The sequence below is a fragment of the Artemia franciscana genome, chromosome 11, assembly GCF_032884065.1.
Source record: "Artemia franciscana chromosome 11, ASM3288406v1, whole genome shotgun sequence".
Lineage (NCBI taxonomy): Eukaryota > Metazoa > Arthropoda > Branchiopoda > Anostraca > Artemiidae > Artemia > Artemia franciscana.
Window position 1 is genome coordinate 34,621,423 of NC_088873.1, and position 20,949 is coordinate 34,642,371.

Here is a 20,949-nt window from a genome sequence, read left to right on the forward strand (position 1 = left end):
CCAAATTCAGGCACGTACGCAGGAATTTTTTTGGGGGGGGCCCAAAACCTTCGAAACAGCAGATATAAAGTAGCACTTTTTTTATTTAGTAGCTAAATAAATGCAAAAAGCACGTACACAAGAAAATACAGATTAGCTTTAATATGTGGTAATGTAGCGGACGGGGGGAAGAAGACTGAAGCCTCAAAAGTACGTTTTAGGCTCAGGTTATGTTCATAGCGATTGAGAACCAGTGATTAATCTATTATATCCCACTGAAAGGGAAATTTTAGGGTTAACAGTGCAATATGGATGCTGTGGGGGGGGGGGGGGGGTAAGTCTTCTATTCCGAAAAGTACAATTTAATGAAAAATGATAGTTTCTAAAATTGATCCATTAAAAGCTGTACTTTATCATGAAAAGGGGGGATAAACGCCCTAATATCCCGGACAATTCTATTTTGCTGTGGAAAGCAAACTCTCTTTACGAAAAAAATAACAGTACAATCGCTAATTACTTCAAAGAGGGTAAAAAGTTAGACAGAAAATGAGTTAATAACTGGGCAGTGACTTGACCGGATAATTGCATGCTGTAAAATCAAAAAAAAAGGCTTCAGACCTGTATCTAGATTCTTAATAATGTCCTACTTTTGCCAGAAATCCCAAGAAACCATGGGGAAATTAAACATTTCACAAAACTTCGGGGGGAATCCGGGCCCAAAGGCCCCTCCCCCTGCGTACGTACCAGCCCAAATTATATATTTTCCATGTATTTCGTCACTTTTCTTTGTCTTGTCTCACGCTAAGCTGACAGAATCTAACCAAAAACAAGTTATGCAATGCGTAAATGAATGAACAACTTGAGCTGTAGGGGTTATTTCACACAAGTACCCTTTTTCTTTTCCCGAAATTTTATTATTAATCATTTTTCTCTTTTTAGTATCTTTGTATTCCTTGTTATTTCAAAGGAGGGCTGGGGCAAGTGGCATTTAACCCATTTCCATTAATGTTAGATCAAAATTTCGCAAAAAAACTTCCTTCTGTTGTCAATAAACTAATAAAAAAAATATCCTGGAAAAAGGGTCCTACTAAGTTAAGTTCTATAAATCTTTTTTTTGTAAACAAATTATATTACCTGAAATTCAGCTTTTAGCAAAACAGGAAATTTTTTTCGTTGGTCATAATGTTTTGGAAAGTCTTTTAACTCAACAGACTTGTCTGCTATTGCTGCAAGTGCACCACTTTCCTCGGCTAGAAAAAAAATTAAATGAAAAAAATTATCACTGTAAATACTAAAAATGTTTTATTATTTAGCCTAATCAAAAATTCCGTGACGATGGGCAAACATTTATTTTACATTTTTTATAAGTTTCAAATGAAGTTTTTTAAAGAAAAATAAAGGTCTATTTTAACAGCTAAGACGAGGAGAAATGAAGTCATATAATATTTCAAATTTAAAACCAATAAAAATTACTATTGAAAAATAAATAAAAAGCAAAACAAATAGAAATAAAAATAAATATTAACAACAAACATAAGGATGCAAGGTGCTTCAATAGATAAATGAAAGAATCCTTAAACGAGCCTAAATCCTAAAAATATTAAAATGAATAGTCACATCTAACTTAGAATAAATGGAATTTAGCCTAAACAAGAGTAGGCCTACTGCTAAAAAACCTTTTTGCTTACCAAACATAAAAGATTTTTTTGGGTTATGTGATCGGATGTAAGTTGAAGGCTGCACATAAGAAGCCCTTTAGTTTGATTGCACCAAAAATCAGTTGGTGTGTTTGATTGCACCAAAAACCAAATTGCACCAAAACCAGTATTTGGGAGTTAATTGTGCAGAGAAACGACGATAAATTCCTTTCACAATCTTTCTAGCGGATTGTAAACAGTATGAAAAGTATTATGAACTATGGGTAATGTTTGGTAGCAGCACAATTAGGTATGTATAATACCAAGGTATCTATACTTGAGTTTAGCGCTGTAGGTCACCTACACTCAACAAGTAATAGATCCCATTATTTGATTAGATCACTGAGACTTGTAATAATAATCACAGAGTAATCAAACAGTTCGTGGTAACGAACTGTAGTAAGGAGCGACCCGGCTCAATAGTAAACGAAACTCTAAAAAACGGAATTTAGATGCTAAAAGACACATCAAAAGAATCAGATTTTCATGCTGATTCTAAATATATAAGTTTCACCAAATTTAATCTTTGTCATCAAAAGTTACGAGCCTGAGAAAATTTGCATCATTTTGGAAAATAGGGGAAAACACCCCATAAAAGTCATAGAAAATCACACCATCGCATTCGGTGTATCAGAGAACCCTATAGCAAAAATTTCAAGCTCCTGTCTACAAAAATATAGAATTTCGTATTTTTTGCCAGAAGACAAATCACGGGTACGTGTTTATTTGTTTTTTTGTTTTTTTTTCCCAGGGGTTATCGTATCGACCAAGTGGTCCTAGAATATTACAAGAGGGCTCATTCTAACAGAAATGAAAAGTTCTTGTGCAATTTTTAAGTGACCAAAAATTTGGAGGGCATCTAGGCCCCTTCCCACGCTCATTTTTTACCCAAAATCAACGGATCAAAAATTTGAGATAGCCATTTTGTTTCGCATAGTCGAAAACCATAATAACTATGTCTTTGGGAATGACTTTACCTCCAAAATCCCCAGGGGAGGGGCTGCAAGTTACAAACTTTGTCTAGTGTTTACATATAGTAATAGTTATTGGGAAGTATACAGACGTTTTCAGGGGGATTTTTTTGGTCTGGGGGTGGGGTTGATGGGAGGGGGCTATGTGGGAGGATCTTTCCTTGAAGGAATATGTCATGGGGGAAGAAAAATTCAATGAAAAGGGCGCAGAATTTTCTAGCATTACTATAAAAAAACAGTGAAAAAATAAACATGAAAAGGTTTTTTCAATTGAAAGTAAGGAATAGCATTGAAATTTAAAACGAACAGAGATTATTACGCATATGAGGGGTTCTAAAAATACTTTAGCATAAAGAGCGAGGTATTTTAGGAGGAGATAAATACCTCGCTCTTTATGCTAAAGTATTTTTAGTAATTTCAACTATTTATTCTACGGCCTTTTTGATTCAGGGGTCATTTTTAAAGAATTGGGACAAAACTTACGATTTAGTGTAAAGAGCGAGGTATTAACGATGGTACAAACCCCCTCGTACACATAATAAAAATATAAGAATATAAAAGTTTGTTACATAAGTTAATTCTTAAGTTACGCATATTTTCAAACAGTTCGTGGTAACGAACTGTAGTAAGGAGCGACCCGGCTCAACAGTAACCAAAACTCTAAAAAATGGAATTTTGGTACCAATTAGCTACATCAAAAGAATCGCATTTTAATGCTGATTTTAAATATATACGTTTCATCAAGTTTAGTCTTACCCATCAAAGGTTACGAGCTTGAGAAAATTTGCGTTATTTTAGAAAATAGGGGGAAACACCCCCTAAAAGTCATAGGGGGAAACACCATCTTAACGAAAATAAAATCATCAGATTCAGCGTATCAGAGAACCCTACTGTAGAAGTTTCAAGTTCCTATCTACAAAAATGTGAAATTTTATATTTTCTGCCAGAAAGCAGATCACGGATGCGTGTTTATTTGTTTGTTTTTTTTGTTTGTTTTTTTCCCCAGGGGTGATCCTATCGACCCAGCTGTCCTAGAATGTTGCGAGAGGGCTCATTCTAACGGAAATGAAAAGTTCTAGTGCCCTTTTTAAGTGACCAAAAAAATTGGAGGGCACCTAGGCCCCCTCCCACGCTAATTATTTTCCCAAAGTCAACGGATCAAAATTCTGAGATAGCCATTTTATTCTGCGTAGTCGAAAAACCTTATAACTATGTCTTTTGGGACGACTTACTCCCCCACAGTCCCCGTGGGAGGGATTACAAGTTCAAAACTTTGACCAGTGCTTACATATACTAATGGTTATTGGGAAGTGTACAGGCGTTTTCAGGTGGATTTTTTTGGTTGGAGGCAGGGGTTGAGAAGAGGGGGATATGCTGGGGGAACTTTCCATCGAGCAATTCGTCATGGGGGAAAATTTCCATGAAGGGAGCGCAGGAATTACTAGCGTTACTTAAAAAAAAAAACAATGAAAAAATAAATATAAAAAAGTTTTTTTTTCAGCTGGAAGTAAGCAGCAGCATTAAAACTTAAAACGAACAGAAATTATTACCCATATGAGTGGCTCACTTCCTCCTAATACCTCGCTATTTACGCTAAAGTATTTTTAGTAATTTCAACTATTTATTCTGCGGCTTTTGTGATTCAGGGGTCATTCTTAATGAATTTGGACAAAATATAAGCTTTAGTGTAAAGAGCGAGGTACTGACGAGGGGGCGAACCCCCTCATATCTGTAATAAAAACATGAGAATACAAAAGTTCTTTACGTAAGCTAATTTATAAGTTACTTATATCTTTTACTTATAAAAAGATTCGTAAAAAATTAAAAGTTCTAGTTGCCTTTTTAATTAACCGAAAATCGGAGGGCAACTAGGCTTCCTCCCCCGCTCTTTTTTCTCAAAATCATTCGATCAAAATTATGAGAAAGCCATTTAGCCAAAAAAATCAATACACAAATTTTGTTTTAATTATTCCTCTGCGGAGAGCCAAAATCAAAACATGCATTGATTCAAAAACGTTCAGAAATTAAATAAAAAAAAACAAGTTTTTTAAATGAAAGTAAGGAGCGACATTAAAACTTAAAACGAACAGAAATAACTCCGTATATGAAAGGGGATTTTCCTTCTCAACGCCCCGCTCTTTACGCTAAAGTTTTTTACTGTTTTAAAATGTAGAGTTAAGAGAAAGAGTCAAACTTTAGCGTAAAGAGCGGAGCGTTGAGAAGGAAAATCCCCTTTCATATACGGAGTTTTAAGTTTTAAAGTTTTAAGTTTTAAAGTTTTAAGTTTTAAGTTTAAGTTTTAAGTACATTTCTGTTTTAAGTTTTAATGTCGCTCCTTACTTTCATTTAAAAAACTTGTTTTTTTTATTGTAATAAAAGGCTTGACAGACGAAGGTTTTTTTTCGCACTGACTTGTTAAACTGAACGGAACTGAATATTTAAAATAACGGATTTGTATATACTTATTACTATGTTTAATTTCATAAGAGCACTATTCTGCGTGCCATTAACTGTGAACACAGTTAATATTCTGCTTGATGGCTTCGCAAACTGTGTGTTTTTGTCTGTGTTGTTTCATAGTGGATTAAAGACGCTTCTTGTCTATTATGGTCCGTGTGTCTACCCTGCAATATGTTGCTTTAGCCGGGGTTCTTAAGAGACATAGATACACTTATTTGAATATATCCACAAAAATCCCCCACAGGGAACCCAGCTCGAAGGGCTAGGTAGAATAGACACAACAAAAGAATTAAATATATTTTGAAAGAAATATGGGAGAGAGAGAATGAAAGAAAGAGCGAGAGAAAAAGAAAAATAAACAGCAAATATAGTAAGCAATTACAATATTGACCATTATTAAGCACACCAGCTTAAGAGAATTTTCAAATAAAAATTTTTATCTTTTATGCTTGACAACAAATCCGGATATTTTTGATATACGTAATTAGCAGGTAACGTGAGACCACCCTGACTTCGGTGACTTTTTTCTCCAAAAAGTCATAGTGGCCTATAGAGATTAAGTTCCTCAAAAATGTTTCAAATGGTTCGGTATACTTATAAAAGACATAACTGCCATTAGAATCACTGGAAAGCTTCCCTATTAAAGACATCAGTTGATCTTTGAACTTACTACAGCCTATCTTAAGATCCTTGTTCTAGATCCTAGAGGGAATTCCAAGAGCCACAGCATAAATTGGACAGTCATATTATGTTTTTACACAGGCCTTAACTAAAGGTATTTTCAAGCTGGATAGGAAAAAGTACTACCATTTTCAAATGCAAAGAGACCAAACAGTATAAGTGGGCACTGGTGGGGGGCAGTTGTGTGGCTCTGAAAACTCAGCCACCGTGGGTCTGGAGAACTTACGGTTTAAAAATTCATCAAGTAACACTTAAGTTTCGAATGCTAGATAAGGCAGAGGAACCCATGGTCCTGCAAGAGCAAGAAGAAGAAGAAGAAGAAATAGGCACTTTTTGAAACATCTGCGAAGAAAAGAATCCCTTAAGAATCAAAGATCATCAGCTCTCTTCAGAGTCTCTGCATCAAAATGTCTTTTTTCCTTGACAGTACTAGTTGAATCTAAAACATGTTTACGAACATACTAATTCCGCAAAAAGTTTATTATTGACTTCCCTCCAGCCCTCTTACTTCCCCTGATTTAACTTTAAAGCCGTAACCAGCATTTTCATCAAGCTCCTCACCATGTGCTAATGTATTGTTGTGTAAATTTATTGAAAGGTATCTTAGTCTTTGTTCATTTCGTTTCTCAACCTTCTTACATGACGTCAGTTCCGTTGCACTTTGCCAACAGGAATGCCAGGAATTTTTCTTTGCTGAGGTTACTTTGAGAACTGGCTTTGGAAACGTAAAGGGCATCAGATTCAAATTAGTTTGCCGTTTTGAAGATTAATTAAAAAGACAATTTTGAGCGAGACTGCAGTTGAAAACGGCCACCAACAATTCTTTCCATTATGTTGCAGGGCTGGAGCTCAAACATATCTTATTGCTTAAGATGTTTGTTCCTATTATGGTGCAATTCCTCCCATTACGGTGCAGGGCCAGAGCTCAAACATTTTTTATTGCTTAAGATGTTTGTTCCCATTATGGTGCAATTCTTCCCATTACGGTGCAGGGCCGGAGCTCAAACGTTTCTTATTGCTTAAGATGTTTGTTCCCATTATGGAGCAATTCTTCCCATTATGGTGCGGGGCTGGATCTCAAACATTTCTTATTGCTTAAGATGTTTGTTCCCATTATGGTGCAATTCTTCCCATTATGGTGCAGGGCTGGAGCTCAAACATTTCTTATTCCTTAAGATGTTCGTTCCTATTATGGTGCAATTCTTTCCATTATGGTGCAGGGCTGGAGCTCAAACATTTCTTATTGCTTAAGATGCTTGTCCCCATTATGCTACAATTCTTCTAATTACGGTGCAAGGCTTGAGCTCAAACATTTTTTATTACTTAAGATGTTTGTTCCCATTATGGTGCCATTCCTCCCATCATGGTGCAAAGCTAGAGCTCAACAATTTCTTATTGCTTAAGATGTTTGTTCCCATTATGCTACAATTCTTCTCATTATGGTGCAAGGCTGGAGCTCAAACATTTTTTATTGCTTAAGATGTTTGTTTCGTAGGAGCTTTATATTTTTTAAATATTATGAGATTTTGGATCTTTTGTCTTCCAAAGACAATTTTACAAATGGATAAAATAGGAAGAAATTTGAGATCCTTAAATTTTGGGACCCTCATTGGCATTCTGAGCTTACTAGTATACCGAAATCCATTACCTTCCTTAGGAGGGGGAGGGGTGTATTCTAAAATAGATTCATGATGGAAACGTCGTTTAAAATTTTTGTAATTTGGACAAAGTTGTGTTTTTGAAATCAGTGAAAAAGGGAAATGCGGGAACATTTAAAATTTGATGTCAAACTTGTGTTTATCTTATCCTGAACACCAGATGAAAACATTTTTTTCTAACGATAACTGTTTATTAATTATAATTCAATTCCTTAAATGATTTTTTGGCTTTTTCTTCTCCCGTAGAATTCATTTTTGTAACATGATGTCTTCTGAATTATCACGTCCGATTCGGCACAGTTTCTTGTATTTGGTGAATTTTAAGCAGTTGCATCTGTAATTATTATTAAAGTATTTTAACCTCTGGCAGTGGCGTATCCAGGGAGTAAAACATGTAGTTTTGGCCCCCAATCACTCGAAATTTTGCTCGGACTTGTAAATTGATCTTAAAATATAGTGAAGAGAGTATTCCTCTTGCAAAAACTAGAAAATATTTATCCATGTTCAGCAGCCACCTCAAAAAAATCTTTGATAATGCCCCCTCCAGAACAAAAATTATGGGTACAGTTCTGGCTTCTAGTGTTACATTCTACAATTTTTTGCTTGTTTTGAAGTTAGTTTTCAAGATATGCTTTAGCAATACTCATTACAACACTGGAGGTGAATGGAGTTTGTCCGGAATGAGGCAGACTCTGTCTGCTGACCACGTGCCTCTGGATATGGGGTTTCTCCCCTAACTAAACACTCCGATCAGGACGGCTGCAACCTTATGTGGCAGGTAGGGCCCACCCCGGGAATCTCAGTAACTAGGTCTCGATCATCGCGCGTCAAGGGACATGCTGATGACGTCAGAAAGACTGACAGACTAAGCCTTATGGACCAAAGGATTCTAGGGACAGCCACCTGGAATGTCTTGACTCTTAATGCACCTGCGTCAAAGAACCTACTCTCCGAAGAACTTCGCAAGAACAAAGTGTCAGTTGCGGGTCTTAAAGAAACCCGTTTTACTGGAAGTGGAGAAGAGCAAATAGGTAACAAGCATCTTCGAGACCTCACAGAAAATAAAACTCCCGCCTTGGGTCCAGTCCTGTCAAGGGATGGGGCACTTCTTTCTGATGAAGGTTCTTGTCTTGAGAAGTGGAAGAACCACTTCTGTTCGCTCCTCAACACTGCCTCTCCTCAGTACTAACCCATCTGTGCTCCCTAATGATAGTCCCAGCTAACCTTGCAGTCAAAGATCTGAAACAGATGCTCCTCAGACGAGCCTTTCAGCCCCTCAGAAATCGGATATGCAGTAAAAAGGCTCAAGAATAATAAAGCTGCTGGTATCTGCGGCTTAAGCTCAGAGCTACTAAAATATGGAGGCTCTGCAATGCTCTTGTTTCTCCACACCCTGTTCTCTACAATCTGGCAAACGGAGATAATTCCCAAGGATTGGCGGAAGGGTGTCATCTTCCCCTTATGAAAGAGGAAAGGCTCAAGAAGTGACTGCTCCAATTATCGGGAATAGCCCTACTGTCAGTCCCCGGCAGACTGTTTTCAATGGTCCTGCTGGATCGATGTCGGAATATCATTCGAAAAGTCCGGCGACCGGAGCAAGCTGGTTTTATGTCGGACCGTTCAACCATCGAGCAGATTTTCACGATTCGAAAAATAGTATAGAAGACCACAGAGTTCCAACAGAAAACATTTATTGCTTCGTCGACTTCTGTCCTGCATTTGACTCAGCATTCTGTCCTGTTTTTGACAGAGTAAACTTGACTGGCGTATAATACACAAGTGCCCCTAGCAGTTCCTGAGATATTGCAGATACGCCCTATAGAGCATATAAAGTCTTTAGATTTATTTTTAAATCTCCCTCAGCATTCCGTGAAATTTTCAACTTATTGGACAATAAGAAAATCATGTTCTTGCTGTAAGTGAATACAGACTGAGGTAGCTCTGAGATTCAGAGATGATAAGAGAAGAATGGACAATAAAGGAGAATGAAGAGATCGTGTACCTTTTGCTGTAAAAAGGTCAGTCAAAACAATAAGAACTGAAATTGATAGAATGAAGAACAAGAGCCAACGCTCTGACTTCGTCTGTAATAAAGAGCTATACGTCCTTAACGTGTTATATAATTTTTCCCCCAACACATCTAATAGAAAACGCGGTAATTACAAATTTGGAGGGGCTCATTTGAAACTTCCAATACCCTTTCTCTGGAGTCAAAAGTGACTGGATGGTTACCAAACATCCCCTTCATGTGCCCTATCTCTTCTCAGTACCCTTTAATCCCTAAAGATATAAAAAAGATTTGTGACAGTATTTTACTCAGAATAGCAAAAAGGTTCAATTAATACGCCTTCTGAATGGCTGAAATCCGGTGTAACAAGGGCAGTAAATAATGTAAATTGCAGGTAATTGGATTTTATTTTGATAAAGGAGGCCTTGTGCGATTTTGTATACGCAAGTTGATCGAAACTTTTAAGGATCGTCATTTGACTAAAAAAAAAAAAATATTTTGTCGTGGAGAAGGGGAGCAGGGTTTGTAAATGGGCTTAAAAGGTTCTAGTCCCTAATAAGTTTTAGAACTGCAGCCGTAAGGCATTGAGCCAAAAGGAACCTAATGTATAAATAGTTCCGCTGCAGCCCATCCTTCCCCATTAAAAGATAAATTTGGCCCCAAAAAGGCCCGAAAAGGCTATTTTTATCGGCTTGAAACTTCAACCCTTTATTCTTTGGGCTAAGGGGAAAATACTGCAGATAAAAAATAGAAAATAATATGAATTCCCTATAAAATGGAACTGACATTGGGATAGAATAGCCCAGAACCGTTGTTCAGCAGAAACTTCTCATGGAATGGTGATCATAGAAACTTGAGGAAAACCAGTCTCCCTAACGCATGTTTTTTTATACCCAGGCCTCGTAAGTCTAATGGTATTGGATCCAAATTCTGAGACACTGATTTTGTTCAGCTACACTCAAATGTCTAATTACCATGCCTCTGAGGTCAACTTGATAAGGTCCACAGCCCGACGGGCAATAATCCTAAATTACATAAACTAACAATTTTTCACATATAGGCTTTAGTAGGAAAAAAAATGCTCGAAATTGTTCAATAGGCCAAGATTCCAAGAATTTCGCAAGGATAGAATCTGTACCCGACACGGATACCTGAGTATATCAAAAGACACTAATAATGCACCTGCTTATCCACAGCAAGTAAACCAATTAGCGACTTAGTATCCACTTAGTATCCACTAGTTTCTATCCACTTAGTATCCACTTAGCGACGAAGAACACATTGCCTTTCCGTCATAAAACCGATAACAGGTCAAACAATCGGAATTTATCAAAGACAATGAATTTTTTTTAACCTTTAACCAGCACGAAGTGAGGCAATCCATTCAGGTAAATACAAATCAAGACTATATTTTTAATGCTACTCTCGCTTTTATAGCAGATATTTAGCAGCTTTTATGGCAAATTAAAGCAGCTTATAGCAGCTATATATAGCAGCTTTTATGGCATATAAAAATGCAGTTTACTAGCAAGTAGAGCAATTGCAGAATTGAAAAAAGACTCAATCTGCTCATTAAGAGCAATGGAATATGCCGTTTTTTCTTGCTTTTACCAGTGTGGTTCCTATTGCTGAGATCGTTTCTTTTTTCAAACAGGACTGAAATAAGTGAACTGAAATAATAGTGAACTGAAATAAGGACTGAAATAAGAACTGAAATAAGATAGTTGAAAATCAGAAAGGGACAACCTGAGATAGTGCTGAGATAACCTCTCATGATTTTAATTAGCTAATAAAACAAAACATGTGTCCAAATCAAAACAATTCAAATGGTTCAAGACGGAGAAAGGGATAAATCAAAACAATTCAAATGGTTCAAAGTTAATATAAATTCAAATGTTCAGAAGTTTGAGCTTTTGAGCAATTCATATGCAAAAAAAGGAAGAATGTAAAGTATAAAATTCAAAGCTGATGGAAAATGGCCAAAAAATTAGGAGGAAAAATTACTTTGTATGTGGGGACACATACTTGAATCTGTCAAAATTTACGAGAAGTAGGAAACACGAGATCACGGAAAACATCAGTGAACATTTTCCAATCAGATAATTAAATTAATAAAGCCTTATATGAAAACAAGAATTAAAAACTGAAGTTTGGAAGTGAAAAATAACTAATAAAACTGAAAATTCAAAATTCGTAGTCTTGTATGAAACCTAAAAGAAGGAATCAAAATCGAAGCCATTTGAAGAAGTTCTCTGCCAAAACATGAATTCTTTTCTCAAATTTTGCCCCAATTGTGAAATCTTGCTCGTTGTTTTGGCAACGAGGAAGATTTACGTAACGTAAATGTTCTTTTACGTTAGGTTGTTCTTACTAACCTAATAAGGTTTCGACAAACTTACGTAATACAAAACTCTGGCCAAATTGAAATTCAAGCCTTATATATACAGTAAAATGTTTTTTTTTCAAATTGCTCTAGAATTCCTTAAAAAATGTGTAAATTATACTAATCACTTTGGATTTTTTTTTTCTTAATAGGCTAAGACGGAGAAATCCCTAAGACAAGGAGCCAGTTTACCAAAATTCCATTGGATTTTTTTCATAATGGGCTAAGACGAAGAAATCTCCAAAATGAGGGGTCTGTTTAGCAAAATTACATGAATAATTCATGTTATATCTTATAAATGCAAAAGCGAAATGTAAATCCAGGAATAGAGTAATTCCAGGCCCGTTATAGCCTCTTTCAAAATGTAGGTTTCGACAGATATTACCCCCTTATTTATTCCCTCTAATTGCATCATTCCATCTTATGTTTATTCATGGCTGTTGAAATAATTATCAGAAGGCTGTCTGAAATATTATAGGCAGCGCAATGCCTAAGTAATGAGCGATGGGGCAAAATGTTTTTTATTTATTTTTTTAACCAAGGCACTTCGCATAGAAGTTCTCGTAGAAACTTCGGAAGGAACTCATTCGATTGCAAATTCAAAGTTCTAGTTCGCTGTTTAAGAGTCAAAAGTGACTGGAGGGAAGCCAACCCCCCTCCCACGCCCATCCATTTTCAGGGAATACATAAAAGGGAATACAAATTGACCAAAAGTCAACATCCGCATGGTATTAATAATACTACCACCGCTGCTGCTACTTCTACTACAACCACTCAGGTTATTATTTTTATTGCAACTAATGCTAAGGTTAAGAGTATGAAGACGAAAATTTTAGGGAGTGTTGAGAGGGAAGCTGGACTAAATTAAAGCACTCTTTGAACTAGTTTTCAAAAAGGCGTGTGAGCAATATCATAGCAACAGTTAATTGTATTAAGTTGAACTTGTATTAAAGGGATGAAGGGGATGTTCCATGGACCAAAAGGCAATATGTTAATGCTCCTGCTGCTACTAGTACTAGTTCTTTTACTTTTAATACTATTACTAGTTCTAAAACTATTACTACTGCTATTCCTAGCACCACTACTAATACAGCAATAGTTCAGGGCCTGAAAATGAAATCTTCAGGGAATATTGAGAAGAGGTTGAACTGAATCACAACACGCCGTCTGTATGTAGGTTGTCGTATGAGCAATATCTTAGGAACGGCTTGATTTTTGAAGTTCGAACTTCCAGAGCTTTTTATGGAGCATGTTAAGCTAACAAAAAATAAATATTTGCATCTTACTTGTACTGCTTCTGCTAATACTGCTACTGCTACTAAAGCTAAGGCTACTACTTCTAATTCTACTGCTTCTACTACTGCTATTTTTACTACTATTCGCCTTTTAGTGGTACTTTTACTACTACTATCAACAACTCACTGCAGCACCAATCCATCTGAGGCTAACACCGGTCCGCAGGCTCCTCTTCTGTCCCAATCTATTCAAGGTATCCCTTTTTACACTCTACCAAGAAGTTCCCATTTCCAATAAATCTTTACTTATGATATCCTCCCAACCCATTCGGAGGCGAACTGCTTTTCATTTGGCCCTGGAAGGTGGGTGAAAAGGAGAATTTCTGCCAATCTTTCGTCCTTTGTTTTAAAACTAAGGGTATTAAGGCGAAAAATATTGGATTTGTTGAATCAGAACTGAACTAAACCAAAGCACATTACGCGCATAAAAGTTGTCAAGGGGGTGTATCAGCAAAGGCTATTTTTTTGTATTCATTTTTATTTAATAACAATTATTGACAAAAAAATTAACATAAACATACCCCCTCCAAATGTCAAAGCATGATATGGAAGAAGGATAACCAAACAAAAAAAAAACAACAATAAAAACCAAAAACTAAACAAAAAACAACTTAACATGAACCTAAGAAGTGCTTTAAGAACAAAACAAAACTCTATCAATTTTAATGCTGCTCGTCACTTTCAGTAGAAAAAACTTTTCATATTTATTTTTTCATTGTCTTTTTTAAATAATGCTAGAAAATCCTGCGCCCCCTCCATTGAAAGTCTTTTCCCCCATGAGAAGTTCCTCCATGGAAAGATACTCCCACGTAACCCCTCCCCTAACAAAAAAAAATCCCCCTGAAAACGTCTCTACACTTCCCAGTAACCATTACTACATGTAAACACAGGTCAAAGTTTGTAACTTGCAGCCCCTCCCAAGGGGACTGCGGGGGAGTAAGTCGTCCCAAAAGACATAGTTATTGGGTTTTTCGACTATGGTGAATAGAATGGCTATCTCAGAATTTTGATCCGGTGACTTTGGGGGAAAATGAGCGTGGGGGGCCTAGGTGCCCTCCAATTTTTTCTGTCACTTAAAAAGGGCAATTAGAACTTTCAATTCCGTTAGAATGAGCCCTTTCGCGACATTCTTGGACCACTGAGTCGATACGATCACCCCTGGGAAAAAAAAAACAAAAAAAAACAAATAAACACTCATCCGTGATTTGTCTTCTGGCAAAAAATGCGAAATTCCACATTTTTGTAGATAGGGGCTTAAAACTTCTACAATAGGGTTCTCTGATACGCTGAATCTGATGGTGTGATTTTCGTTAAGATTGTATGACTTTTAGGGGGTGTTTCCCCCTATTTTCTAAATTAAGGCAAATTTTCTCAGGCTCGTAACTTTTGATGGGTATTGCTGATCTTGATGAAATTTATATATTTAAAATCAGCATTAAAATACGATTCTTTTGATGTAACTATTGGTATCAAAATTCCATTTTTTAGAGTTTCGGTTACTAATGAGCCGGGTCGCTCCTTACTACAGTTCGTTACCACGAACTGTCTGATATAATTTTTCCCCCAAACACATCAAATAGAAAATGCGGTATTCAAGATACTTCTGATGCAAGAGCTTCTGATACAGAAGTTAGAAAATCAAAAGCAGAAAACTTATTACAGATTCTTAAATGCAAGTTTTTGTCTTGCGTCAATAATCATATTTATAAATCGTTTTGTCTTATATTAACAAATGGCCAATCAATCGAGAGCTACTATTAGCCTTTTAGTGGTACTTTTACTACTAATACCAACAACTCACTGCAGGACCAATCCATCTGAGGCTAACACCGGTCCGCAGGCTCCTCTTCTATCCCAATCTATCCAAGGTATCCCTTTTTACACTCTACCAAGAAGTTCCCATTTCCAATAGATCTTTACTTATGATCCTCCCAACCCATTCGGAGGCGAACTGCTTTTCGTTTGGCCCATTTCTGCCAATCTTTCGTCCTTTGTTCTAAAACTAAGGGTATTAAGGCAAAAAATATTGGATTTGTCGAATCAGAACTGAACTAAACCAAAGCACATTACGCGCATAAAAGTTGTCAAGGGGATGTATCAGCAATGGCTATTTTTTTAATCATTTTTATTTAATAACAATTATTGACAAAAAAAAATTAACATAAACATACCCCCTCCAAATGTCAAAGCATGATATGGAAGAAGGATAACCAAAAAAAAAAAACGAAAAAAAAACAAAACAACTTAACATGAACCTAAGAAGGGCTTAAGAACAAAACACAACTACAATATCACATACCTTGCTACCACTCGCTTATCACTCCACACTCAACTTCTTTCTTAGCACACCTCAATAGAAATAAAACATAACTTTAATTATTTAATACCAATTTATTCTATCAAGTGTGCATCCTATTAATTTAACCATTGAAATCATATTTAGAAAAAAATTCATTCTTCAACAGCCTTTTAAATTCACTTAAATTGCTATTTTTGATATTTAACGAATTCCATATTTCAGTCCCTCAAAAAATAAAAGGAAACCTGACCCAGAAGTAACCAAATTATTAACACAAATTTTGCTAATTGACCTTGTACCATGGGAATAAACTTATGCGTGAATGCATCAAACAGTTCGTGGTAACGAACTGTAGTAAGGAGCGACCCGGCTCAATAGTAGCCGAAACTCTAAAAAACGGAATTTCGATAACAACAGTTACATCAAAAGAATCACATTTTAATGGTGATTTTAAATATATAAGCTTCATCAAGTTAAGTCTTACCCATCAAAAGTTATGAGCCTGAGAAAATTTGCCTTATTTTAGAAAATAGGGGAAGACAATCCCCAAAAGTCATTTAATCTTAACGTAAATCACACCATCAGACTCAGCGTACCAGAGAACCCTACTGTATAAGTTTCAAGCTCCTATCTACACAAATGTGGAATTTTGTATTTTCTGCCAGAAGACAGATTACGGATGCGTGTTTATTTGTTTGTTTGTTGTTTTTTTTTTGCTTTTTTTTTTCCAGGGGTGATCGTATCAACCAAGTGGTCCTAGAATGTTGATAGAAGGCTCATTCTAACGGAATTTAAAAGTTCTAGTGCCCTTTTGAGTGACCAAAAAAATTGGAGGGCACCTTGGCCCCCTCCCACGCACATTTTTTTCCAAAGTCACCGGATCAAAATTTTGCGATAACCATTCTGTTCAGCCTAGTCGAAAACTCAATAACTATGTCCTTGGGGACGACTTAATCCCTCACAGTCCCCGGGGGAGGGGCTTGAAGTTACAAGCTTTGACCATTGTTTACATATAGTAATGGTTATTATGACATGTACAGACGTTTTCAGGGAGACTTTTTCGCGTTGGGGCGGGATTGGGTCGGGGAAAAGGGTTCCGTGGGAGGATCTTTCCATGGAGGAATTTATTATGAGGGAAGAGAAATTCCATGAAGGGGGCGCAGGATTTTCTAGCATTATTTAAAAAAATGAGAAAATAGATAATTTTTTTCACCTGGAAGTAATGAGTAGCATTAAAACTTAAAAGAGCACAAAATATTATGTATGTAAGGGGGGTCTTCTCCTCCACAATACCTAGCTCTTTAAGCTGAAGTATTTTTAGTAATTTCAACTATTTATTCTACGGCCTTTGTGATTCAGGGGTCATTCTTAAAGATTTTGGATAAAACTTAAGCTTTAGTGTCAAGAGCAAGGTATTGACGAGGAGCAAACCCCCTCATATACGTAATAAAAATAAATAAATATAGAAGTTCGTTATGAAAGTTAATTCCTAAGGTACGTATGTTTATTACTAACAAAAACGTTCGTACAAAAAATATAAGAAATCTAGTTGCATTTTTAAGAAATCAAAAACTGAAGGGTAACTAGGCCTCCTACCTGTATTATTAGCTTACGGTACCATCAATCCAAGCAAGATTCAAATAAAGCAAAATCCATAAAATATTGTTCCCGCGCAGAATTCAGTCTAGCAGAACTCAATTCAAGCAAAGGCAACCATCGCAATAACTCTTGATAGTGGAGAGATTGTGGGAGCACCAGAAGGATAGGAGGTATTGGTAGCTGAGGCTTTGTAGAAATTTTCAGGGTAAACTTGCAGGGTATGTAAATTACGGTAATAAAATCGACAGCAATGTCAACGACAGAGAGGATGACGGAGAGGTTATTGGTGAACATAGCTGAAAAATACAACAACCAATGATATTCAGGTTCGGTGAGGCCATCACGACCTGGATGCCCCTTAGATGAAGTTCCGGCCAGCTCCAATTCCAAAGCGAGGTAAAAGCTTTGTGTCCTTGTTGTACAACTTCAGGTAATATATTACACATATATTTTTTGTTGAGTTGAGTTTTATTGGTTTAACTTTTGCAGGTTCGGATTTTACTTGAGCTAAATTATTGTTTTCCAGGATTTAGTTTTACTAGGTTAGGTTTTGCGTAGACTGAGATATGTCGTATTTAATTTATGTTAAACAAATTCTTTGGTTAAAGTTAGCAAGAATGGCAAATTAAATTGAAATTAAACTGAAACTAAATAACAGTTTTAAGACTCACCAAACGAAAGCAATCCAGTATTCAACATCGAAAGCTTAATCGTGGTTGGGATTGATCCAAATGAAGTGCTAGCAGAGCCAAAATAGCTTCTTGGTTTTTTTGCACTTCCCTTGAGACGAGTCACAGATATAGACCTGGGCTTTTTGATTTTTTCCTTTTTTTGTTTTTCTGGGCTCTTTTCACTTTCACTTTTCAGTGGGAAGGAATATCTTGAAGGGGAAGGGACTTCAAGATCGTCATGAGATATTCTGTGTGCACGAAATTCTGCAGGAATCTGATCATAATAATTTTGATTGATTTTGTCTTTTTTTTGTTTCTCTTGGCTCTTGTCGCTTTCACTTTTTAGTGGGAAGGGATATCTTGAAGGGGAAGGGACTTCAAGATCATCATAAGACATTCTGTCGGCACGAAATTCTGCTGGAATCTGGTCATACTGATTCTGATTAACACCATGCATAGCTGATCCAGACCATGAGTTTGGCCGGTTGATATTGTTCATTGTGTTAATGAATTCAATCCATATGATGAGTCAATGATATCAAACAAGTTTCATACATATCAATCAATTCTTCCATAAATATAAACCATGATATCTATAAGAAAAAAATATAAAAGTAATTAATAATCCTATAAAAGTGTAAGAGGATATGGTTTGAATGAACCGAGTCAGAACAGTGGTGCTAATTTACTATATATTTACTCTATTTTATTTACTCTATATATACTCTATATTTACTCTATATATTTATTTACTCTATATATTTTGAATGAACCGAGTCAGAACAGTGGTGCTAATTTACTATATATTTACTCTATTTTATTTACTCTATATATACTCTATATTTACTCTATATATTTATTTACTCTATATATTTTGAATGAACCGAGTCAGAACAGTGGTGCTAATTTACTATATATTTACTCTATTTTATTTACTCTATATATACTCTATATTTACTCTATATATTTATTTACTCTATATATTTTGAATGAACCGAGTCAGAACAGTGGTGCTAATTTACTATATATTTACTCTATTTTATTTACTCTATATATACTCTATATTTACTCTATATATTTATTTACTCTATATATTTTGAATGAACCGAGTCAGAACAGTGGTGCTAATTTACTATATATTTACTCTATTTTATTTACTCTATATATACTCTATATTTACTCTATATATTTATTTACTCTATATATTTTGAATGAACCGAGTCAGAACAGTGGTGCTAATTTACTATATATTTACTCTATTTTATTTACTCTATATATACTCTATATTTACTCTATATATTTATTTACTCTATATATTTTGAATGAACCGAGTCAGAACAGTGGTGCTAATTCACATCATAACATAATTTACATTTTACACAATATAAATACATTTTAGATCTTACATTTAACTTATACATTTTATTAAATTTGGCTTATTTGACGATTCCTTTTACTTAATAAACAAAAAAAATATTAAACTCTAAGGAATGAATTTCAGCATATGTGTATTAAACTGACATGGTTATTTCATTTTTTTGATTATTGAAGTAAAAATTGTGTTCTTGTCTTAAGAAGGTATGGGGTTTGTCAACCCTACTCTTATTAATTTGTGTTTTAAGTTTGACTCGGCTATTTATTGTAATTTCTGCTGTTTTTCTGTTTCAGTGGCAGTGCTATTGCGCTGTTACTGACGGACGTTTGAAAATAATATTGGCGAACGGTTGTTTTGGGTTACCAACTACTGCACCGTAATAAATGCAAAACTTTGAAGCACCACTAAAAAAAAATAAATAAAGATGAATAAATAAATCATGAAATTCCTCACACTAATCTAGGTGACTCATCATCCTTCAAGAGCTGAAATATTTTCGGGTAATATCTATATTAACAATCTATTCAGATAGATAATAAAAAAAACTACCTACATAGTCAGAATTGTATACTGAATCCAAGTCTAACATTTATTTTCGTCGGAAAAGTTTAAAGTTACCCCGATATTCAGACTTGCAATCCAAATTTAAAATTCATTTGTCCCTCTAATATGCAAATATATGCTCTCAATTGGAATATACTCTGAATTTTTGTGTATAAGGATAGGGGTAAAGTTTATTTTTATCGCAAATGAATGTTAAATTTGGAATCAGGATAAAATTCTGACTATAGAGACAAGTTTGTTTCTTAGGTATATGAATAATCTATTAATATAACCATTACACATATTGTCACACGACTTTATTCACCAAACACTAATATTTTCAGACCAAAAAGTAGTAAAAAAAAGAAAAACTAGGACACAAACTTCGTAGCCTAAACTGATTCTTAGAGAACATGTGTCACCAACAGTCAACGTACATTAACTGGAGAAAAGCTGGAGCACCTGGAGCTAGTTCCGGAGAGAAGTCACTAAACTTCCCCAGGACTTGGAACCATTTCTGCGAACAATCGAATCACCAAGGAGACTAAAAGAACTTTTTCAATACCTTGTTTGTACTTTAGAAATGAGACAATGGGGATTCCGGAGTTGCTTTTAAGAGATGAAAGTCAGAAAATAGAAAAAAAGTAACTGAAGTAAAGTGTTATAATTAAATCTTTAGACTATTTTAAAGATTACTGCTACTATTGTCGATGATAAAGCGTCACTTATCTAGTGACGTATTTCGTCTTTGAAATCTTCTTGTTTGTTTTACGGTGTAATCATCATCACAGCTGCATTTCATTATTTCTATAACTCGTGGCGCATCACGAACAGTTAGTTTAAATCAGTAAGAACGGGATAAGGTAAATAGTAGCAAAAAAAGCATCTAAATCAAGCAGAAGTTCAAAATCTATCCTCAGACCCAAAGAGACAAAGAGAAAATCAGTTTAATAGGAAAAAACAGAACGAACAAATTACTTATATAAAAAGATTGAGTCGATAAGTTCTAAGGAGCCTTTGAAGCAAAAAGAAAACAATTTCTCAATAAAAAGCAAACGTATCATAGGCAGTGCAAAAGGGCTGACTAAGTAAAGAGCGATGTGGAAAAATTTATTTTCGTTCTTTTCTGACCAAGACACGTCGTTTAAAAGGAGTTGTTGTAAGAACTTCAAAATGTGTTCATTCACTAGGAAATTGAAAGTTCTAGTGCCCTTGTTAAGAATCAAAAGTCATTAGAGTACCAAGAGCCCTAGCACTCACGCCCATCCCATCTTCTCCCTAAATTATCCAATCAAAATCTTGAGATAGTCATTTTGTTCGGCATAGATGA

General features: G+C 35.5%; 1 protein-coding gene across 2 annotated transcripts in view; it reads right to left on the reverse strand.

The window, feature by feature from the left end:
- LOC136033126 (receptor-type tyrosine-protein phosphatase kappa-like) overlaps positions 1-20,128 on the reverse strand; it is a gene marked incomplete in the record, with an annotated part of 235,592 nt that extends 215,464 nt beyond the window's left edge. Inside the window, 3 exon segments of one of the 2 annotated variants that reach the window (XM_065713757.1) lie at positions 1,114-1,229; positions 17,702-18,294; positions 20,057-20,128. In XM_065713757.1, coding sequence (XP_065569829.1) covers positions 1,114-1,229; positions 17,702-18,200 — 615 coding nt within the window. 2 annotated transcript variants of the gene reach the window in all.
- Between the last annotated feature and the right edge of the window lie 821 nt (positions 20,129-20,949).